This window comes from Amblyomma americanum, chromosome 1 (assembly GCF_052857255.1).
Source record: "Amblyomma americanum isolate KBUSLIRL-KWMA chromosome 1, ASM5285725v1, whole genome shotgun sequence".
Taxonomy (NCBI): domain Eukaryota; kingdom Metazoa; phylum Arthropoda; class Arachnida; order Ixodida; family Ixodidae; genus Amblyomma; species Amblyomma americanum.
Window position 1 is genome coordinate 304,270,937 of NC_135497.1, and position 24,799 is coordinate 304,295,735.

The following is a 24,799-nucleotide window of genomic DNA, read 5'->3' on the forward strand; positions in this document are numbered from 1 at the left end:
GCCCGAAAAGAAGTCGGAATGAGTTTGAAGAGGGCTGCTTACAGCTTGAAGTTCAAGCGAACTGTAATTGCACTTCCTGAAGATAATGGCAACCACAGTGCCACTGCAGAATTCTGCATGGACCGAACCTGCATCATCAGGTGGAGGAAGCAGCAGGGCCTGGTTATCAAAGGCACCGCAAGAAGTTCATGGGACTGCACAAGGGCTGACATCCGCAAATTGAAGAAGTCTGTGAGTTTGTATGCACGAAACGATGTAGTGGCTTTGCTGTGACTGCAGATGCAATCCAGATTAAAGCGATGGAGATCGTAACAATAAATCGAATTCCCAACAACGTGTTTCATGCAAGCCGGGGCTGGGTGGAGCGTATGGTGAGAAGAAACTGATTTCTTTATCACGATGGACGACAATATGCCAAAGGCTGCCTGCCGATTTCAAAGAAAAACATCGCTTTTCAGGGGTATGTCATGAAGCTCCATAGGGAACGCAGCTACGAGCTTGGCTAGGTCGGCAACGCTGATGAGACGCCGGTGTATTTTGACATGCCGAGGGCGTGCACAGTTAATGAAGTAGGAGCCCAAGAAGTGAAGGTGAACAAAACAGGCTACAAGAAACAGCGTGTCACAGCGATGCTGTGCATAACATCTGATGGCCAAAAGCTTCTGCCATACATCATCCTCAAAAGGAAAAACACGCCAAAAAATAAATGTTTTCCTAAAGATGTCATTGTAAGAGCCCAGAAAAAAGGGTTGATGACCACAGAGCTATGTCCGGCTGAATTCGAGTCGTGTGGCAGCAGCTCCCTGGAGCATTGCTTGGCGGACCCGCAGGCATGCGGTCGGTTCTTCTGTTGGACGCATTTCGCAGCCATCTTATGCTAGAGGTAAAAACCAAGCTTCAGAACAGCAACTCCGACTTGGTTGTGACTCCAGGCGGCATGACGCCAGTGCTGCAACCCCTTGACATTTCAGTCAACAGACCCTTTAAAGCTAATCTTCGAGAGGAGTACAAAGAGTGGGTGCGGAACCCCAACCTAAAGAAGACGCCGATGGGAAAGCTGCAGAAAGCATCCCTGTCAATCTTCGCAAGCTGGATTTCAGAAGCGTGGAAGCGGTTCCAAGTTGACGTTGTGGCCAAGTCATTTAAGAAATGTTTAATTAAATCACTTCGACGGAATGGAAGACCACCTGCTGTGGGATATTGAGAGCGGTGGCTCGAGCGGTGCGACGGACTTGAGTGGCAGTGAGAACGACTAAGTATCAGACATGAGTGGTGGGTCCACTGTCTGCAACTATTTTTCTTTTCAATGTTTACCAAATAAAATTTTTTTCTCACGCCCATCTCATCGAGATACGGCCGTGAAACGAAGTAGGTGGGGGGGTTAATTTTAGATTTTCGAATCTAAGCACCGCACCTCACTTTGGGTATCACAATCAAGAAAAAAAAGGGAGTGCTTAGAATACAGTAAATTTAGTAATACCAAAAGGCATTTTAAACTTTACTGGAGAAATAACAAAAAAATTCGTCCTTTTCTGCAAACTGATCGTTCCCGTTCATATTGAAGGGACCTGTACTTCTTGTAATGACATTTACGAGATGTCCATGAATGTTCAGCCAAAAATATTGCGGTATGATCTTCAGGTTTATATCTAAGTAAACACCAGCAGTCACCATAGCCTCATGCCATTTTAGAGTGTACAGGTCCACAGTGCTAGTATATTGTCTTTTTTTGGCTTTTAGGCACCTGAGCTTGGCACTGGCAAGGTCTTCAAAACAGCCCAACAGGTGAATACTAAAAGGTGCTTACTCAAAAACTACAACCCAAATGCTGTCCACCTCACCTTGGACAGGACGTGACCCTGGTCCACAGCTCTGGCTGTACTGTACAGGTATGAGCGGCAGGCATTGAGCGTTGTGTACATGTCAGCAATCTTGCCCTGCAGCAGCTGGAGCATAAAACCCACTGTTAATGCACTGTCCAGGCAAATCCACCCTCTGTCACTACACAGGTGGGCAAAGCCAGAGACGGGCTTATGAGCAGAACTTGGAACGGACAGAAAGAGTTTAGTTTAGTTTATGGGGGTTTAACGTCCCAAAGCGACTAAGGCTATGAGAGACGCCGTAGTGAAGGGCTCCGGGAATTTCGACCACCTGGGGGGTCTTTAACGTGCACTGATATCGCACAGTACATGGGCCTCTAGAATTTCGCCTCCATCAAAAGTCGACCGCCGCAGCCGGGATCGAACCTACGTCTTTTTGGCCAGCAGCCAAGCGCCATAACCACTCAGCCACCGCGGCGGTTGGACAGAAAGAAGGTACGAAATGAGGGGAGGGATCAAGCAGACACAACCGTTGCTTTTTTTCACGAATAAAGCAATAAAAACACTTTATTCAGAACAAATGAAAATATAAGAAGTGCTTTTTCCTGCCCTCTAAATTTGCCCATTATTGAAGTACACCATTACATATACGTTAAAATCCTGTCACAAAACTCGCAACAAGCATTTCTTTCTGCTTTACCACTACCACGCAGTAATCACAGCAAATGAGTCACAGAAATAATGTAATGCTAGACCAGTCATATTTGTAGACAGTAAGAGTATTCTGTGACGTACAACAGCAATGATAATGTGCCATGGCACACAAAATGGAACGCCACTATAGTGAACCCATTTACTGTTCTGATGTGATTAAAGAGAGGAAAAAGAGCAACAAAATCTGCATCATGAGTCATGAGCGCAGGCTTGAACACAGAGCACTTGCCAACACCAACTGCAGTTGGTTACCATGGTGCATGCTTTTGTATATTTCTACAGACCTCCAACACACTATTTCTCTCTTTTCTGATGCTCTGGCTGCTTATGTCCCGAGCGTGAAAAAAAAATGGCTTTCAGGTTTCAAATAAGCACACTCCTTTTTGCTCCACTAGGAGCTGTGCATCTTTTGTAGCAGTTCATCACTGAGAAGTTTGCCTATTTTTAGTGAGAAAAAGCTCAGTGAGAGGAAATATCTTAACAGCAAGAAGTACTAACCATGTGACAGCATGTCTAAAAATGATGAAGTAGACTAGTATATTTTTCCGTTAACACTGATTTCAAACCTAAGTATACAACAAAACATTTTAGTTACAGCAGCTCGTGAAGATTATGAGAGGGATAATTTTTCTTAATACATATTTACATCAATGTCTTTACATCAAAATCTCATACAGCAGGCCTAGTGCTTTTTATCGGTACTGAAGCAAATTATAATATTACTGCCGAAGGATCTGAAATATGTGAAGGGTTGGGTTGGAAAACTCTCTATTCGTACCGAAAAATACTGAGACAAAAATTTCTTCCTACTATATAAAAGAATAAAACTGGTATCAAAAAACACTGTACATTATAGGGAGCCACATTATGTTTCGGCTAGGAGAGACAATGTTACCAAAATTAGTGCTTATCTGTGCTATATTAATGTGTTTGAATATTCATTTTTTCCTAACACAATTACCGACTAGAATCGGCTCCATAATGAAGAGATGGCTGCGCCTGACTTTGAAAATTCTATTGAAAGCTTAATTCCCTGACATTTTTGCTCTGTTTTTTTGGCTACGTTGATTCACTGATAAACCTATACTAAAGTGAGCACTGCTTAATATGTACAGTCGAGCCACATATAACAGCCCCACTTAAAATGAACTTTCGCTTATAACGAACGAGACCTGTGCAACCGTCAACAAAGTATACATTGTTTCAATGGCACAAAATCACACTTATAACAAACGTCATTAAACCCTGCTGATCGGTTACAGCGAACGGACGGCGTAAACCCTGTGCGACCGTCAACAAAATATACATATACACGGCCGCGGTCATACATCAAGAAATAACAGGTGGATGGGCTTTCCTTTCGAGCCCCTAGGCACAACACAAGCTGAAGAGGTTGCCATCGCCCTAGCTGCTTCCGATTCAAAATCCAAACACATAATAACAGACTCGCGTTCGGCATGTCGCAATTATGAGGCTGGCTGGATAACTCCACTAGCTGAACGAATACCAAGGAACTGCAGCCAGGATACCGATCCTACACCCCGCTGCCTGGTTTGGACTCCGGGCGATCAGGGCCTAGCAGGAAACGAAGCTGCAGACGCGGCGGCCCGAGCACTCATTCACCGGGTGTTCCCATTGGCTCCTGAGCACCTGAAACCTGAAGGTAGCTACTTACTCTCCTTCAAAGCTATCACATCCTATTATAAGGATAGGCATCGCCTCTACCCGGCCCCTGCAAAGGGACTGGGGAAGGCAAACGAACGCGTTCTACTCCGATTATTCACGAACACAATGCTGTGCCCGGCAGTACTAAAACACTTCGATCCCGCGTTCACTGGCAGGTGCAAACACTGTGGGGAGGTGGCTGACACCTACCACATGGTTTGGGCTTGCCAGCGCAACTCAGCTCTCTCTCTCTCTCTCTCTCTCCCCCCCCCCCCTTTCCCCCCCCCCCCCCCCCCCCCCCCAACCCTACCAGATAGGAATGGGAGGTGGCCCTGCTTGGCTGTTCGGACCTTCAGTCCCAAAAGGCTTTGGTCAAGAGGGCTAAGCTGGCGGCTTCGACCAATGGGGTCCCGGAATAAGGACTCCACCCATTGCGGGGCTCTTTAAAGAGCCTCACCTCTTTCATTAAATAAAGGCTTTTCACCACCACCACCAGCGTCGCGATGTAAGATAACCTGCCTCCAACCCCTTTGTGCCCCCGGCGCGCGGCATGTTTTCCCGAGACTCATCGCAGGCCAACTGCCCGGCCCGTTTGACGCCGCTCTCGAGCAAGCTACCCTTCCCCGCCGACGCGCCTTCCAGCATCGCCCTCCCACTCCTCCTCGCAATGCCACTCGCCTCTCCTCACTCTCTTGCAACTCCGCGCGTGGCCTCCGCGATAAACCGCTCCGCCGCCGGAGCCGATCGCGGAGGCCACGCTCCGTGAAGCAGGCCTTCCGTGGGAGCCAAGAGGTGGCTGCACTGAACTGACGCTCACGGACACCCCTCATTGGTCTCTCCGCTGGCACTGTGGCTGTGCGTCTGTATCTTTAACTTGATTGCCGCCTGTGCACGTTGCACGTCTACCCTATCGCGCGCTTTTGTCACTCTTTGTTGCGGTGCGGACGTTTCGATGGCTTCGTTCAAATCTCGAGGCCTGGTTGTAATTCGGGATGGCGTACGGGAACACCGTGCCCATTTCCATTGTGATCAGCGGTAGAGATGATGAAAGCGGCCTGGGCTGAGGTGACGGCCACTTGCATGCGGAACTGCTTCCGCAAGGCCGGCTTCGTCGACACAGTGTCTGATGCCGAGCCTGATGCTTCGGAAAATGACCAGCCCGGCGGCGATTTGAGGCAGCGAGTCGTCGACTCCGACATGGGGGGTCATGACTTTGGTTGGAATGATTTTATTTCTGTCGATGACGACACCGACACCGCGGAACCGTGCACGGACGAGGGCATCATTTCTGAAGTGCGGGACGAGAGTGACGCGGAAGAATCAGATGAGGATGAAACTTCGGAGTCAGCACCCATAAGCGCGCCTGTGGCAATGAGCTACATAGAGAGCCTCAGACAGCTTGACTATGTCAAGGGCCTCGGCGATAGCACACTTCTGCTTTAAATAAACTGGAAACCTCCCTCATCGGATCTGCGCTGCAGAAACAGACGTCCATCACGGACTTTTTCGCAAAGAAAAAATTTTGTGTTTTGACAAGCAACTGTCTTTAAAGCTTTTGTTCACTTACTACGAACTTCGAGATATAATGAACGGACGCCGTGTGACGCTCATATTCGTTATAAGCGGGCTCGACTGTATTTCCAATTTTATTTTACTCTAAGTGATTGCACACTTTGTTATTTGTTGCTACATTAACTGACATATTAATCTGATTTACCGCAAACGTTTTACCTAGTGTGAACCCCCTATATTTAAACCCCTCTACAACAATGCCTTACTGGTGATGCAGCCATACCTAATAAATAAAATAAATAAATAAATGACCTCGTATGGACTGGTTCTGCTTCAGCTTTAGAGCAGACGTCAACCACTAATAGCTGCTGCTGGCCGACATGCAGGTCATTATTAGCTAATGTGGGACACACATTCATGCCAATGTGAAGCAAATCTCTGACTAGCTGCTGAAAAAATGCAATCGTCAAAAAGAAGAAAAATAAGGGGACAGCTTCTGCACATACCCTGCGAAATATGACGATAATGGCCTACATACTGCTGAAATGCTGAGCTACTTGCCTATGCACTATTTGTATTTGTTTTATGCGCCACTGAGACCACCACTCTAACTGCCCGAGCTAATTTTAACAATGGCAGAATCAAAACTTCTAAAAAATATGTTTTAGAGTGATGCTCCTGAGGCACCACATCTTCAAATACAATGCCCTAGACATGCAGCAAGGTTGCTTCTCATCTTTTGCAGGTGCAGCACCAAATCTGCCAAAGTGACCCTGGTTTGCACTTCGGTCATAAAAATTCACCCACAATGCTGCATCTTCTTTAAGGTTCTGAGCACATTGAAACAAAGAAACCAGCAGGCAAAACGTCTTAATGAATTCAAGTCTAAAAAAAGAAGAGATGCAGAGAGACACTCTGTGGGCTTCAAAATATAGAACTAAATTAGCATTCCAACATTAATACAAGAGGCTTCACCTACTGTCAAGTTGTTTGTTTTATGTTTTAATGGGGTTGAATGTCCCAAAGCGACTCAGGCTATGAGGGACACCGTAGTGAAGGGTTCCGAATAATTTCGACCACTTGGGATTGTTTAACGTGCACTGATATCGCACAGTATACATGGGCCCACTGTCACGTTGTATCCCCTTGCATCTCCCTCTGACTATGAAGATAAAGTTATTTCATTAGCCAAGCAAGAGCACGTGACAAAAATTGGCAATGGTTTAGCTCTGGTTAAACCTGGAGTGACGCGATAGCTACAGCTGGCCAAGTGGAACTTGCTCATTTCAATGGCAAAGTCAGCCTTTCGCCGCTCCGTTTCGCTGGGCGTTCCTTGTTCACCTTCATCCCACTTGACGCGGCGCTTGCGCACAACTGCGGCAGCTCGGTTTCGGCGGTACGCTGCGCCGCCGGCGGCAGCAGCTGCTCCATACCACGTGGCTGGTCACATGACCAACCATGTGATCAGCCACGGCGCTGCGCCGCCAGCAGCTGCTCCGCACCACGTAACCAACGACGTAACAGCGTGGCGGCGCAGCCACCGCATGGCACCGCTGCCACAGGGTGGTGCGCAGCCACGTGCTGAAGGCTCGAAATGCTACTGTAATGTAGCTATCGCTACAAAACAAGTTTCAACATAAAAACTGCAACCTACCTGAAATGTGCCAATGGGCTGGCCAAATTGTTTGCGGGTGTGCACATAGTCAAATGCAACATCACAGCAAGCTTGCATTATGCTAGCGTAAAAAGAAAAAGACAAAACAAAAGTTAAAAAGTTAGGCACAATCTCTTAGGAATCAATCTCAATGTGCAAGACAGGCGCTCTACAAAATTACTGCTTCTACCAGAATCAAATTATGTTCAATTACATAACTGGAACTTTCAAATGCGACATTGTCTCCAGTATGACAAAAATAAATTATTTTCAGATTTGTTGTCCAATTTAATATAATTGTCCCAGGCTGACTGTCCACTTTATACAGCCAGTGTCATAAATACACTCTAGAACTGACCAGTGTCGTCAAACTTGCAAGACAGTTTATCAATGGAAACATGTATCTGGCCTGATGAAAGTTTAACTCTGCACACATATACCTAATTGTGCTGTGGCTAAAACTGACAAATTCTCTATCAGTGGCCACCAGTGAGAATAATCTCATGGCTGTGAGAAAGCACTGTTAGGCCATGTAGATAGGTACCTGAACAGTATGGCAGAACTGTCACCTATAAAAGCAGCAATAGAAAACATCCTACTAAACACCTGTTCAAGTTAATAACTGCATATCAGTAATAAGTTCTGTTGGTGATCCAAAAACTGAAACTAGCCTTTGAGTGTTCTCATGGGCAGCATTATGGTCGGTCGTGCAGACATGCTCCTATGAGAGATGAGCTGCACCCGAAAATGAGTTACATCCATTATACATAACACTTAGTTCAATGGTCTTTTAGGTGCTCCCACACCAGCACACATAACACAACAGGTGCTTAATCTCTAATGAAACAAAATATACCATACAATTTAATTCAACTTGCATGTTCACTGCAAGGAAACTGTAGTTGGTAGCTTCACAGTGACCAATATTTGCAACTTGACAGCCACAACAAAGTCCACTGTGGCAGGTAAGTATGCCAAACAGTTGCTGCGAAACTCTCAGATGCACACATTTTGAACTTTCAAGAACCTTAAATGCTTATCTTTAAAATAACCTTTTGTCTGCATCTTTTTTACATTCCTGAAGGCAAACAGCCTGTTAAATTAATATATACTTATTTTATGCCTACAACCACATATAAACACAAACAAGCGGCTGTTTGTGCCACAATATCAATGCACCTTCTGAACATCCCTTTACTTCATTTTGGATGCATGATTCGTAATAATGACTGCCACAAGCTTTAAACACTGGCATGAGCCTAAAAATACAAATAAACCCCTTTGTCCTTATTAGCCAGGTGTTTTAGTTTTAATGTACATGTTATTTAAACAAAATATTATGATAAACAAACAACATGCCTCCACCGTCTATCGCAGCTATGATGCTATGTCAATTTCGCTTTTTGCCTCGCATGTTTTGCATAACGCTTTGGTTTATAAATTCTCTGCATTATACTTAGCCTTAACTTTTGCACGTTCCTTTGCTGCAAGTTGCATAACATTTCAAATTACAAACATTCAGAGACTGCAGTGAACCTGTCTATGATTAGTACCCCTCTTTACTGGCATTTAGGACTCTTAAACCTGACGGCCAGATACCATCAGAAAGAAGGCTAAATGGTTCTGTATTCGTAACTGCAGATAAAGAGTTCATGACAGCTTTTGCTCGGAGTACACAGTTTTCTCCATGTTTTCAATATCAGTGCCTTGTTGCCCTGTACCAAGCACTTTCAGAACTGCCTCACTTTTAGAAGGGGCTCCCCAACCGCCAACTGCCAAATACACCTCATCTGATGTTTCAGAGCAGACTCGGAGGATGTGCAGGCGGCATTATTTGATCTGAGAGCCTTGCAGTAGAACACTCTGCACGAACCAGCACAGACTCAAGGAACAAAATTATGCAAATTAGTGTGCCAAAATGCAGCTCACCCAATTGGTCCAGCAGCCAGAATCAGGCGCTCAAAGTCAAGGCCACTCATCAGAACGTACATGCCCTTGTTCAGCTCCCCTACCAGGTTCTTAGCTGGACACAAAAAATAGAGACAAATGAAAAACAATTTAAAAAAAGTATGCTGTTTTGCTCCTATATTCCAAGAAGCAGTGGTGGGCCAGCCATTTCAAGTTCTGGAGCAACTTTTGGAGCAAAAAAATATTCATTTCGGAGCACCTTTGTTTCAGAATGATAATTGTGGAGCAAACCGGGAGCAGCCCGAACTGAATAAAGGAGTAACCCAGAACAGTTTATTACTAACGAGATCAGGTTCAGCCATGTGTAGCTAGCAAGAAAAAAAACAGACGAAAGGTGTCCGCAAAAAAACACAGACGAGACATTTTATTAATGCTGGCACTGTCCTGCACGCAAGTAGTTCAACCATGCGTGCTTCACTAAAAGGACACGTTCACAAGAACCATCATTTTTTCATGATGGCACTATCTCACTGCTTCTTGGAATTTTGTTTGCAAATCATAAAGCTCGCGAAGTGAATCAGCAATGCCGAAATTCCGTTGTTCCAACAAGACTTGACCTTGTTGGACCTGATTCAATCTTTTGTTCTTCAACTCTTCTGAGTTGCAACCAACATTGAAACCAACATTATGCAACCGACATTATGCGATCATGGAGGAAGGAAAACTCGGGAAAGGCCCTCGCTACCTGAGCTGCACGCCAAAAAAATGTGCCGGAAGTCACGCACTTTCGCAACAACTACTGCGAGTATTTGGCCGACGGCGCAGCCAATAGTAACACTAGGCGCAGCGGAGTCGTCTGTCGCAATGCCTGCTGCGCAAGCGCGCTGAGATGGCGGTCAAGTAGAGGGAGACGGCTTCAAAAAATGTGACTTAACCGCCTCTCCAGAGTTATTTCCTTCCTCAATGTGCGTGAAACATGAATGAACTAGCCGCTAAATTCTACCACCAGACAGCCCACCAGCGCCTGAACAGCGCCTGGCTTGCCAACTGGGGAAACATAGTAGTAAGTTGCCAAATGAAAGCCTGAACGGTTACAAACCGCGTCTTGTTTTTGGCGCAGCTAAGGCGCAATTTATCAGTTTGCCGCTTTTGGAGCAGACTGGTGCAGCAAAACGTAAATGTATCAGAATGGTGCAAATGGCGCAACTGGAGCACTACTGCAAGAAGTGGCAGCAGTAGGTGATCTTTTTTATGTGATCCAGGTGCAAAGTCTTTCACTCTTGTGATTGTACAGACAACTGTTTTTAGTGTGATAACAGCCCTTCATTATCAGAAAGGTACATGGAGAAAGTAAGCCGCAGCAACTCTGCAAAGATGTTCTTGCTGACAACTATATCCATGCAGTAAGTGCTATTGCAACTGGTAAAAAAATTAATGCCAGAGAGAAAACACAGCTGCACTTACGAAGCAAGTAAGCAGTAAAGGTGCCCTTTGCTCTCTTATTCTGCCACTGAAAGTGATGCTCAAAGGCTCTAGTGATTACAGACAGTAAATTCTCACAGCACAGCCTATAAAATCATTGCACCGTAAACTTTCTAACACTTGCCTCTGACGTTCCTGGCAATATGTTGATGATGAGAATGATTATACTGCTTTCATCACTTCCTTTTCATCCCTTCATGTCTCTAGGACCTCGCAAGACCTGCGTCCATCAGGTACTCTACCAGGCTGCGTTGACAGCATCAGCATTAACCACCTCAACCTCGTGAATATCTTCTTTGCATAGTGGCACAGCCTGGGTGGCAGCAGTTACACAAAATACAAAAGATGCTGCTGTCCCTCCCAGCAGAACCAGCCCTTCTTAAAATGAATGCAGATAATGCCAGTAGCCATGCCTTGCCGCCGCACCTTCCTTTGGAGGAACTGACTGCCAATGTCATCCTGAGGTGCAACAGAGAGACTGCCAATGGTTTAGTGCCACAAAACCTTCCTAATACAGCTACCTCTGTAAAAGCAAGATACCACTGCAATGTCTAAAGAACTACAAGAACCGCAGAGAACAAGACCTGTACATATCATAATTGCTCTGCTGCTCAGGTTACTGCACCCTAAATATTTCCAGAATACCATGATACAGCAGAATCTTGATGATACAAACACAGTTGATATGAATTTCGGCACGATAGGAATTTGCAAAATTCCCTGGTTAGAGTGGATTGTAGCACAATTTTCAGGAGTTCGGACCTTACGAACTATCTCCCGCACCTCTATGAATGATATGATTGTGTGAGCCATGACTGCACCCTCGCGCACCAAGCACTACCCCGCAAATCGCCGACGCCGCTATCACTAGTTGTGCAGTACACACCGCCAGCAGTGAGCGGCAGCGCGCGGCCTGCACATCACTGACGTTGCGAGTGGGCGTGAGTGTGCGGCTTGCACATCAGCGATGCCAAATGACCTCCAGTCGCTCTGTACCCACCGCAAGTAGCAAGTTGTGACCGTGCAGCTGTGAATCCCATCAGCTGTAAACAGATCTGCGTAAATGCATTTCTCATACTTCTAAACACAAATTTGTTCTCTTTACATGACACGAAATTTTGGATGATACGAATTTTTGTCAACCCCTAGAGATTTGTATCATTGAGATTCTACTGTATCCTGCAGACACTTTTAAGCTTGAACACTTAGCTGCTTTAATTAATATATGCCTAGGTATACTAGTAATTTATGTATTTACTTGTGTACCGTATAAACATAAAAACGCACGTAAGGGTCGCACCTGGTTTTCCCAAAGGAAATGTTAAAAAAATAATATCCCTGTAAGGGCCGCACCAAAACTTTCCACAACCCATGCAGGAACAGCCTTCGAAATGCACGGCGCCGTGGCCTGTGTGATCAGTTCTGGCTGCAAGCAACGGTGCGCTTGATTCCGGAGGCGATGCATGCGCACAGGAGCTTCCAGGTGCCGCCCATGAAATGGTGCCCGAGGCCGCGGCTCAACATCATCATCGTCACCTCTTGTAGGGAGAGCTACATTACGGTAGCATTTCGAGCCTTCAGTGTGGCGGCGCCGAGGCAGTGGTGGCGCCGCCACCCGCCGCCACGCTGTCATGTGGTTGGTCACGTGGTGCGGAGCAGCTGCCAGCGGCGCGGCACCATGGTTGATCACATGGTTCAATCACTTGGTTGGTCACGTGACCAACCACGTGGTTGGTCACGTGACCAACCACGTGGTGCAGAGCAGCTACTGCTGCCGGCGGCGCGGCGTGCCGGTGAAACCAAACTGCAGCAGCTGTGCGCATGCGCCGTGTCAAGTGGGAAGAACATGAAGAAAGAACGCCCAGCGACACGGAGCGGCGAAAGGCTGACTTTGTAATTCAACTGAGCAAGTTACATGCGTTTATACAGTAATTTGCATACTTCTTTTTGTTAATTAAGGCTTCCAAAATGGGGAGCAAAAATTACACAAAGATTTTGCTAACACATCCTAAAATACCCTACAAAGGTCATAATGTGCAACATACACTGTATATTGCCAGCTATAAGGTCGACCCCCAACTCGCACCCCTCGCTGGCCAAAAAAAAAAATGTTGACTCCAAAATGTGCTGCACTGCCTTTTCAGCCCACCAGTCTGCAATGCTGCATCAGTTCTCATTTCTGGCAAAATGGCTCAGTTTGTACTATTTTCTCAACCCTTGGCTCATGTTAAAAGTGACAGCACTGCTCTATTGCTGTGGAATGTGAAATCCTTATTTAATGACACAAAACCAATATCTTCCTCAAAGCAGTCACCTAGATGCCCATGTGTTGTTCCACTGTTAGGCACAGCTCCAGAACCCAAGAGGCAACCCTACCATACCACTGACACAAGGTAAAATCAGCATGAGAGGTGACCCCATAAGTAATAAACAGCACTCATACAAAAACACAATTAGTCGAATTTCAGCACTTTGTAGGTAACTCCCTCAACAAGAATAAACATGTAGATGCATTATTCCTAGATTTCAAGAAAGCGTATGACACAGTTTCGCATGCCCTTGTTAAGTATCAAGTTAACCTCATTGAATATACATAATAAAAACCCATAACTGGATAAGTAATTAGTTAAACAATCATAAACAGTGTGTTCGTTCTGAATGGCTGTAGCTCATCATACATAACCATATCATACGGAGTGCCCCAGGGCAGTGTCCTGGGGCCACTCTTATTCCTGATCTATATAAATGACATTGTAGACTGCATACAGTCCCCCATAAAACTATTTGCAGATGACTGCGTTGTTTACAGGGAAATAAATTCACCATCAGATGTATCTATACTGCAGAGCGATCTTGATAAAATAGTAAATTGGTGTCAGCATTTGCAGATGAATCAGAATATTAATAAATGTAATCACGTCCATTTTTCAAATAAAAATTCAAACTTCGTACACAAATACATAACCATTACAAGAATCTCAGAGTGCAAGTACCTTGGTGTTTATTTTATGCCGACTCTTAAATGGAACACACACATCCAGCAGTCAATATCTAAGGCAAAGTAAAATGTTCTTTATTCATAGAAATTTCAAATCAGCATCAAACAGATGTTAAAGAAACACTTTATATTTCCTTGCATGTCAGATCCATCCTCGATTACGCCTCCATTATTTGGGACCCATATCAGGCATACTTGATTGAAGAAAAACTCCAAAAATCAGGCTGCACGCTTTGTATCCAATAATTATGTTGTTGTGTTGTGTTGGGGTTTTATGGCACATAGGCAGCTAAGGCCATCATGCAGCCAAGCACAAGGTATAGAATTGATTGTCTGTAGAATGTTTGGAATATCAAAAATCGTCGATGGTGTAGAAGGCCTAAAAATATTGAACTGCCTAGTAATAACAGAGAAGAAGAAATATGAAGATTAGTTAATGGTAAAAGCCCCAAAGAAGGGTCAGGTAGCGTTGTGTTGTGTTGTGTTGGGTTTAATGGCACATAAGCAGCTAAGGCTATCATGCGCCAGGCTCAAGGTATATGAACACTTTTCTGTAGGTGGGAGGAAACATGGTTGTGTAGAGGACTTAAATTGCTATTTCGTTCGGTAATAAGTAAGAGAAAGAAGAAATTTTATAAATGGCTAAAAATAAATGCTTTCAAGAAGGTCAGATAACCTCAGTAGCCATTCTTGGCTGGGCAAGGATCCTGAGGCTCCAACCATTCAAATAACCACCTCAGCCCTCTTCTCATGGAATGAGAAAATGGCTGAAATGCATCATATTTTAAAGCAAAGCTGTGGATCAAAGTTTACAGTCTCTGAAGAACATCTGCCTCTTTTAAAAGAGCTAAAAAACGGAAGATATGTTAACAAATGGCATTTTCGCCTAAAAGCAGCGCTGGGTGTAAAGGAATGTATTCAATATAAAACTTCGTAAAGTGCTTATTTCTTAGTTTTTCGAGTTTTGCACAGGAGAATAAAATATGGTTTATTGTTAGTTCGTCTCCACATCTTTCACCAACGAGGTTTATCTTGTTTCGTTAGTAAGAAATTTATGTGTAATGTGTGTATGTCCAATGCGGAGACGACATAAAATTACTTCAATAAATCGTTCCTGGTGCCTACAGGTCTTCCATTCACCCCAGGACAGGTTTTACAAAGTGCAGCTTGTTGTTAACCTCGTTGTGAAGGTCAGGTAGCCTCAACGGCTATCCTTGGCTGGGCAAGGATCCTGAGGCTCCCAACCAATGAAATGGAAAGCCTCAGCCTTCTTCTCAGGAATGAGAAAGTGGCTGAGGTTGTATCATGTATTAAAGCAAACCAGTGATTCAAGATTTACAGTTTTTAAAGTACCTCTGCGTCTTTTAAAAAGCTATAAACAGAAGGTATGTTAGCAAAGGAATTATCTTCTACAGAGCAGTACTGGATGAAAAGGAATGCATTCATTATAAAATTGGAGTAAAATACTTTTTTGGTTAGTGTTTCCAGTTGCACACATGAAAATAAAACGTGATTAACCGTAAGATCATCTCCCGCATTCGCAAATAGGTTTGTCTTGTTTTGTTAGCAGAAAATTGTGCGTAAGGTGCGTGTGACCTATCCGGAGACAACATAAAAATCACTTCCTTAAAACGTTCCTGGTGCAACACATGATTTAAATTCACCTAAAACCGGCTTTACCAAGCGTAATTAATTATTCACTTCGCCGTTCCATTCCGACCGCCGTTTTTCTCTTAATTTACGCTGTACTAAGCTTATGCAATCCTTAAAAGGTATATTTACTTTTTTTTATTTCCTTGCCACGAGCTTTAGCAGCGCAGAAATCTGCCCTCTCGTTGCCCTCTTATTCCGACATGACTGGGAACCCAGCAGAATTTTATGTTTTGTCCTCGAGCTGTGGCTATTACTATCTTGTGTATGATGTCACCAAGAATCGGAGTGACTGTATTTCTAGCGTACAAAGCTGTAAGTATACTGAGGGAGTCTGTGTAAGTAATACTGTTGGTAAGGTTCTCGTTTTCTATTTTTTCTCTACGGCCACACAGACTGTGTAACATTCTGCAGTGAAGATGGATGAGCACTGCCGGAAGTCATATTGTTTCGCTCCGACTTCCCTCGGACCACTGCGCTTCCAACCATAAAAGTCCGTTTTTGAACCATCTGTATAAAACTGCGTAAAACTACTGTATTTTTCTTCAAGTGCAAGGAATTGTACTATATGTTGTTGCGGAGTTTGTTTTTTATGCAACTGTGTAAGAGTGAGATCACAGATTGCGGGAAAATTGTACCCATGGAGGCAGTGGATCTCGTCTCCAAGCAATGTTAGGTAATGTATCTAGTACGCCGAGGTTTTGGCACATCTCTTCAAAACGCAGGAGGAGTGGCCTGATAGCGAGCGGTTTGTTGTTAAACAGTGTTCTAGATGGGGCACTTTGTGGCTATTGGGTAACATAGGTGTTTGGGCAGTGAACGGATTTTTAATGTATGAGCATGTGAGCATGGTTCTTCTATCTGTAAGTGATGGTTTGTTGATTTCTACATAAAGACTATTTATGGCGACGTTCTGTAAGCACCAGAGGAAAGACGCAAATCTAAATTATGTATTGGATCTAGTCGTTTCAGGTACGTAGGTCTTGCTGACCCGTAAACTATACATCCGTAGTCTAAGGTAGAGCGTACCACGGAGCAATAAATTTGTAAAAGACATGTCCTGTCAGCACCCCAACGTTTACGTGACAGTACTTTGAGTATGTTTAGGGATCCAGAAGCTTTCTTTTTCAGTGCATTTATATGAGGCAGGAAATTGAGTTTTGTGTCAAAAGTTATCCCTAGAAATTTGTGCTCACTTTTGACGGGTATTTGTGTTCCGTTCAGGTGTATGAATGGGTCGGCTTGGATGCTTCTTTTCAGCAAGAAAAGGTTGGCTACTGTTTTCTGCGTGGGAAACTGGAAACCGTTCTGATCTGCCCATGTCACTAATTTGTGCATTGTCAACTGTATTTGTCTCTCGCATGTTGCTACGTTTGAGGATGTGCAGGCTATTTGAAGATCATCAACGTACACTGAATACAGGATGGACTTTGGGATTATTTTACTTATGGAATTCATCTTTACGATAAAAAGTGTTGTGCTTAAAATACACCCCCGGGGAACCCCGTTCTCTTGAATGAAGCTCTTGGACAGGGTTGATCCCAGGCGTACTTGAAATGAGCAGTCGGAAAGAAAGTCACTGAGGCAGTTTAACATCATACCGCAGATACCTAGGCCGCCCAGATCGCGGAGGATCCCAAACCTCCAGGTTGTACCATACGCTTTCTCCATATCGAAGAAAACGGCAAGGCAGTGCTGTTTGTGTAAAAGCTTCTCTTATTGTGTTTTCGAGGCAAACTAAATGGTCTGTTGTTGAGCATCCCTTTTTATAACCGCATTGATGGGCATCAAGAAGTTCGCGGGACTCAAGGACAAATGTTAATCTTGTATTAAGGACACTTTCGAAAGATTTCGCGAGACAGCTTGTGAGGGCTATCGGCCTATAGCTACTTGAGTAAGTCTGTGGTTTTCCAGGTTTGAGGAATGGCACTATGACGGCTTTGCTCCACTCCTTAGGTATTTTTCCTTCTGTGAATATTTTGTTAAAGAGATTCAAGAGTGCCTCTATGGCAGGCTGGGAAAGATGGGCAAGCATTTGATAGTGTATCTGGTCGGGTCCTGGAGCAGTTTTTTTTGCCAGCAGACAGTACAGTATTGATTTCTTTGAGAGTGATTAAATTGTTGTATTGTCGGTTTGCACCTCCACTTGTTGGAAGCTAGTCTGTTTTTTGGCAATACTTTTGTATTTCAGGAATGACTTCGTATAATGAGATGAACTAGAAACTGCAGCGAAGTGTTGCCCCAAAATGTCTGCCTGTTCACTTATGCTTGTTTGTAAGCCAGGTGTTGTCAAAAGAGGAATCGTGAACGGTGAGAAGTTGCCATTTAATTTCCGAACTTATTCCCACATTTTTTTTTTATGTTATTTGACAGCTTATAGATGAAATGCAACTCTGCCATGAGGCTTTCTCGGCACTGCGACGGATGTACCGAGCTTTTGCTCTTGCCTTTTTAAAACGTACAAGGTTCTCAAGTGTCGGGTACCTGCGAAATTTGCCCCAAGCTTTATTTTGTTGTTTTTTTGCTTCCTTGCATTTCTTTGTCCACCACACTTTGTGTTTTTGCCGCACCACTTCTGAAGACTGAGGAATAGCTAAGTGTGCGACAGTAATTATACAATTCGTGAACATTTCGTTTATCTCATCGATACTGAGGTTTTCTAAAGCTATATCTTCTAAATTGGCTTGTGCTCTAAAAATTTCCCAGTCTGCTAAATGGAGCTCCCAACATGGCGGTTTAGTTGGGATGATTTCTGGTGCAGATGTCAAACTTATTATAAATACAGGAAGGTGATTGCTGCCATATGGGTTGTCGATAACGTCCCATTTAAAATCGTTAAAAACAGATGGTGAACTAAAAGACAAGTCTAAACAGTTCATATTGCCCGATGTTGGAGAGAAAAATATGTGGCCTTTTTGGTGTTTAAAAGACATATATTGTTTGTGAGAATAAAATCTTCGATTGTTTGCCCCCTAGAGTCGCAGCGCTCGCTCCCCCAAAAAGGGGAGTGGGCGTTAAAATCCCCAACTACCAGATATGGCTCTGGAAGTTCATCTATCAGTTCTTGTAGGTCATGGACAGTTAATGTAAGGTGTGGAGGAATGTATATGGAACAGATTGTTAGTGTTTTGTAGCTGACGATACTGACTGCTACCGCCTCAAGTTTGGCTTTGAGCTTGATTTCTAGAGCAGGGACGCCGGTTCGAACGACAATCACGACGCCTCCTGAGAGTCGATTTGCCTGCTCTTGATCGAGTCTAAAAGTTTTATAATGTTTTCGGATATGCACATGTTGTGGACCAAGATTGGTCTCCTGAAGACATAAAAGTATAGGCAACATTCACACGAAAATATGTGTTATGTCACTGTAATTCCGCATAAGTCCTCTAAATTCAACTGAATTAAATAAGTCATGTTAATGCTTTTGAGAAGGAAATGAAAGGGGATTTACTTATGCGGTGGGTCCGTTATGAGGGGCCTGTCTTTTTTTTTGCTCAAGAGAGCTGTTCCGCCGCTGTAAAGCGGGCGGACTGGGGGTTATATCCATCACCTCGGCAGAGGTGTTGGAGGACCACCGCGCAGCCGCGGTTGTGTTAGTTTCAGGCCTCTCCCGACTGGGGGAGGTCCTCCGGGATGCCAACCCATGAACCGGCGCTCCCTGCTTTGGCAATGGCAGGGCAGCTTTCGCTGACCCTGCCTGGGGCGTGGATGGCCCTGCCATAGGCTCGGTGAGAGCTGCCTTGGCAGGTGCCGGAGTGCTGTGCGGTGCCACGCCCCTGCGCACCACATCAGCAAAGTTTTGTTTTTCTGTGAAGGAGAATGTGTTTGTAAGCGCAAAACGCCTTCTCGCTTCTTTAAATGAAATGTTTTCCTTTGTCTTTGGTGATTATCTCTTTTTCTTTCTTCCAGGACGGACACACCCTGGAGTATGCAGCATGGTCTCCTCCACAGTTTGCACAGCACGGGGCTGCGTCACATCCATCAGACTGGTGATCATTCGAAGCACATTTTGCGGAAGTTTTGCGACCGCAGCAGCTCTGTGAGCCGTGGCCGAACCTTTGACAATTAAAACATCTGCGAGGGTTGGGTATGTATGGTCTTACATTGACTTTCAAATATCCCACGTCGATTGCGTCAGGCAATGTGCTGGTGTTGAACGTGAGGATCAAGTGTTTTGTGTCTATTTCCTGATTGTCCTTCCGGATTTTGATTCGGTGGACATCTATGACGTCTTGGTCGGTGAGCCCTACGAGCATTTCTTTTTCAGTGATGTGAACAAAATCATTTTCGCATATTACGCCTCGGACAGTGTTTAGTGAGCGATGAGGAGTCACGGAGACCGGGATTTCCCCTATGGACGTTAGGTTGGAGAGCTTGGAGTGTTGGACATTGTCGCACAGTTCGAGCAATAAGTCACCGCTGGCCATTTTTGAGAGGTTATAGCCAATGCCCAGGGTTTCAGTCAAGCACTTTGACACAAGGAAGGGGAATATTATTCTTGCCTGTTTATCTTGTTCTTCACTGTGGATCACGTGATATTTGGGGAAAGTTACTTACTTTTCTTTGAAAGAGGTCGTCTGCCTCGTTCCGCCCTCTTTTGAGAGAGTGATCAGGTTTTGAAAGGGTGGGAGCCGTAAAAAAAAATTTCGTTTTTCGGTCATGGTGCCAGCCACCCACCATGGAGTCCAACAAGGGGACGGGACAGGAACTTGATAGCAAGTCCTCCCCATGCCAGCTGTACACCTCAACTATAACCAAATATGACGCAACTCAGGGTAATTGGTCACACAAGGTTAGCCCTCGCCGCCAGAAAAAAAAAAGGAAAAACCAAGAAGTGAGTAGGAGATAGGAGAGTTGTGAGAATGAGATAGGAGAGTGAAAGATGGAGAGGAGGACAGGAAAAGGCGGCTGCCGATTTCCCCCGGTCGAGTCAGGCCGGAGGTGCCGTCTACAGGAAGCTGGGGCCAAAGTGGTGTGTTGCCTCCGCCGAGGGGCCTTAAAGGTCCAAACACTCGGCATCGGCTCAACCACCAAGATCCCCTTTTCCCCGGACACGGCGATGCCACGCACGGCTAGGCGTGGGTGCTCGGGTCCGTGGTGATGCACTGTTCATTATCATCCCCTTGCAGGGATTTCCCTGCGGATGCTCGGGAACCCGTGGTGTCAGTGCTCACCAACGCCTGCAAGCTGCAGACGCCCCCCTGCGGGGAGTATCCAATAATTATAACCCCTTCCAAAGTATCACTGAGATAAAACTATTGCTGGGCTGGGAACCGTTAAACATCAGAAGAAGAAATTTGAGACTTAAATTCTTCCACCGCATCTTCTATAATCAAACAGGAATTGATAGCCGTAACTACCTTTTGGAGCCAACTTACGTCTCAACTCGGCACTACCACTCCAAGAAGGTGCACGAATACAATTCTAATACAAACAGTTTTTCTAAATCATTCTTTCCACAAACTGTGAAAGACTGGAACTTGTTGCCGGAAGAGTGTGTTTCAGTGTTTGATAATCGCGATTTTTATTGCCGACTGTATTCCTGAGAATCTACTTTTGTCTTACCATTGTTCAAGCTTTCTGTTACCTTTAATAATGTTCACTGATTGTTTTGTTTTACTTTGATGTAAACTTCGCTTAATGAAGCTTGTTGCTTTTACTGTGAAAAGAACATGTTGTTTTCAAACTGTCCCCCCTGCGATAATGCCTTTGAGGCGACGCAGGTAAATAAATAAATAAATAAATGCCACCACATTTAACACAACAAAATACTTTTGCAGCGATAGCTACATTACGGTAGCATTTCTAGCCTTCAGCGTGGCGGCACACAACCCTGTGGCTGCGCCGCCACGCTGTCACGTGGTTGGTCACGTGGTGCAGAGCAGCTGCTGGCGGCGTGGCACCGTGTCTGATCACGTGGTTGGTCACGTGGTTGGTCACGTGACAAAGTTCCACTCGGCCAGCTATAGCTCTCGCGTCACTCCAGATTTAACCAGAGCTAAACCACCGCCAATTTCTTTTTTTACTAGTCTTGTGGAACACACGCTATTTAAAAGCAACGACTGCTACCTATTCAAAGCCTGAGATTATACAGCACTGCAATTAATTATTTTGACAATGTTTTTTTTTTCCCCCCCCCCACTGGCATGCTATTCTTTTAAGTGAAGTGAAACCGCAATCTACACCTTCCAAAAGGCAACGCATGTGATCTCCAGTACCAAATGGTATGCCGTCATGGCTCACTTCCCTTCTGCCAACTGAAGGACTAACAGCAGAAACAGTCGAATGGAGTCAGGATTGATCAAAGATTAGGACAGCCTGTTTCTATCGAAATGGACAGATAGCTGCGTTTTGACGAACTGTGAGGCTACAATCAAGAACATTAAAATAATCACGGCTATGGAAGTCGGTCTGAGAAAAGCAACACATAAATAATGACTGAAAACCATATCCACAATCACCCAACAAATATTCATCCCACTGCCATGAGGTGGTTTCCACTCTGATTTGTGCAGTTACCAATATAAAATTGCAACTTAGGGAACTGTCACTACTTTTTTGCACAAGAACAGGAATTTACACATAATGACACTATTTCAAGAAAAAATAATAATAATATGAAACAAAGTAAATAGCAAGATGCCAGAAGCAGACAAGTTGTACACACCAGGAATCTTGCAGTCCTCGAAGACAAGTTCAGCTGTTGGAGAACCTCGCATTCCCAGTTTGTCAAGCTGCTGTCCTACACTGAAGCCCGGGGTGTTCTTTAGGATGAGAACAACACAAAGAAAGATTTAATATGCTACCCAGCACTACTTGCAAAGCCAGAAAGCACACACACATTCACTTTGCAGAATTTGCCAAGGGTTTTTGATGCTGCAGCAAAAATGAAAAACTAAAAAAAAACTTTTAAAATTGTACTTTTTTAAAGCCAAAGTAGGAAATGTGTTCATTATGCAAGCACGTTTTTTAGGTATGTGAGTAAATACAGTAGTCATTTTACACAGCACTGATGTCGCACTACACTTGCCTTCACATTTAGATAAACTTAACAGTTGAATAAGCCTATGAATGTAACAGCAGCTGTGTGAGTACAATTAAGATATAATGATGTAATTATCCAATAATTTCAAACCAAGCAATTTTATGCGATGTCATGGTACTTTACAGTATACCTGAATACAGAGAGCATCACAAAGTGGGTTATACACATTTCGAGAATCCATGGGAAGCACAGGTTGTAATCATAAAGCCTTACAAGTTAAATATGACAGTGAAACCTCATTAATTCGACCCCTGTTAATTTGGAAATTCGAACTAGGAGCACAATCCCAGCCGACACCCACGTACGCCTATGGCATCAGCCCCTCATTAATTCGGGCATGGGCAGCCTTGCACCGGTTAATTCAAACTGAGGGTCACGTCAAGGTGCGACCCGCGCAGCCAACAATTATCCATATAGATCTCCCCGAGCCTGAATTACATGAAGCAGCGGTGCCTGCACACCTCAGGAATCGGTCAGACATGCTATTTGGAATGCTGCTTGGCGTGTCACTGGTCTTTTATTTTTATTTTGGAATGGCGTCACACCATTCTAACGCCTACGCGTTTTCCTCGCTTTCATCCGCATTCTTCTTCCGTTATTCCACTATGCTGAAACACACTGTTCACAGTCCATGCAGTGAAGCATCCTCAAAATGCCCCGGGGCCGTTTGTGAAGAAGCACCACTGTGAGTCGCACTGTGAAAAGAGCCGCAGAGGCCTTTACAATAATGGAGCAATACTTCAACATTCCTGATCGTGCACACAAAGCAAAGCACTTGATGAAACCGCGAAGAATCGTCACTGTCACTTGGTTTTCACGTCAAATGTAGAAAACCATCGTCCAAGCGTTAAATACAATTACTATGATGCAAACGGTTTTCGGAAGTTTGAGGGCCATTCGATAATTCAAACTTAGGGATAATTCGAACATTTTTTCCGGTTCCTTGAAGGCTGAATTGACGAGATTTCACTGTACAGTGCCCATATGAATCTGTCCATTCTTGTCTTGTCCATCTGCGACCACTGTTTTGCCTTCCAACATGAACCAATTAACCCAGCGAAACATTTTTTTTAAACTGGAACCTCGCTCTGAAAGATCAAGACTAAAATAAAGAAACAATACATGAGCTCTTATCTCATTATTCTGATATTTCCAGATATTTTACATTGTGATGTAGTGGTGACAGCAGGCAGGACAGAACGAACACAATGTATGGAATTTGAAAACTATTTATCTGGGTGAACTTGTGCTCCAAAAGAAAGTGCAACAGCAGTTTCAGCAATATATGCTTTCAGCAGTTGTAGTGATCAGGAATGCCCATCACTTTCGGCCCCACTCAGTTTAGAAACGAGAGCACATAAAACACCAACAATCTCGAAGATCCCAAAAAATGCCATTCATGATCACACTCATTTCAGAGCACTCTGCAGCACATGTAGGAAACAAAGCAACAAGGCCGCATGTTAGAGGCAATAAACAAACGTGGAAAAATAAACAACAAAGCTTTGTGGCAATACTAAGTTTAGCCTATAAATAAATATTTAACACATATGACAATTCAATGTGCAAGACAACACTAACAAATTGCTTGGCACTGTGCAAGATAAAAGCTGCACTGCTTGAAGAAACAAAACTGACTGCCCCACCTTTTCTACAATGAATGCACTGATGCCATGCTGGGGCTTGTCTGCAAGGGGATTAGTACGGGCATAGACGAACACAACATCGGCAAGGGACCCATTTGTGATCCAGAACTTCGTGCCATTCAGAATGTAGTGGTCACCTGAAAGATAAACCCTAAAGTCAGATCAAGCAGACACGACCTGGAGGAGCTTATCAAGTTCAGCACATGCTAAATAATAATGAGGTATTATTCTTCACATGCAACTGTCACAGAGGAAGTACCAATCATGTTTGAGCACTACAGCTGTTAAAACCCTAAAGGAACACTACAGCTCACAAATTGTTGCTTATTATCGTTGAGTGGTTCTCATGGTAAGCACCCTGCACAATACAGTGCTAAAGGTTTTTATCAACCCGAAAAGATTTTTGCAAGTGCAATGGACTCGCAGACTTACAGGTGCTGCCACCGTCTATTGGGAGCACCTGTGTGACAGTGGTACTAGCAAGGCTATGCCTATAAACTACTTATCTGCACCTGAGACATACTACAATACTTAAATATGCTTTCATGTGTTGAAAGCTATGCTCCAAAAGTAGCCTTGTAGTTTACCTAACAAATCTTTCACAATATCACAGCCAATGTACAGCCTGAGGAGAAAAAAATCTCTACTAGAGAAGCAAGGTTGGCTGTGGCAAATCCCAGCAAAAAAGAAAAAAAACATTGCACT

General features: G+C 44.3%; 1 protein-coding gene across 1 annotated transcript in view; it reads right to left on the bottom strand.

Moving 5' to 3' along the window:
• Positions 1-1,841: 1,841 nt before the first annotated feature.
• LOC144115308 (isovaleryl-CoA dehydrogenase, mitochondrial) overlaps positions 1,842-24,799 on the bottom strand; it is a gene marked incomplete at its 3' end in the record, with an annotated part of 37,176 nt that continues 14,218 nt past the window's right edge. Inside the window, 5 exon segments of the mRNA XM_077649644.1 lie at positions 1,842-1,946; positions 7,366-7,447; positions 9,295-9,388; positions 22,071-22,167; positions 24,095-24,231. Of these exon segments, the coding sequence (XP_077505770.1) occupies positions 1,842-1,946; positions 7,366-7,447; positions 9,295-9,388; positions 22,071-22,167; positions 24,095-24,231 (515 nt within the window).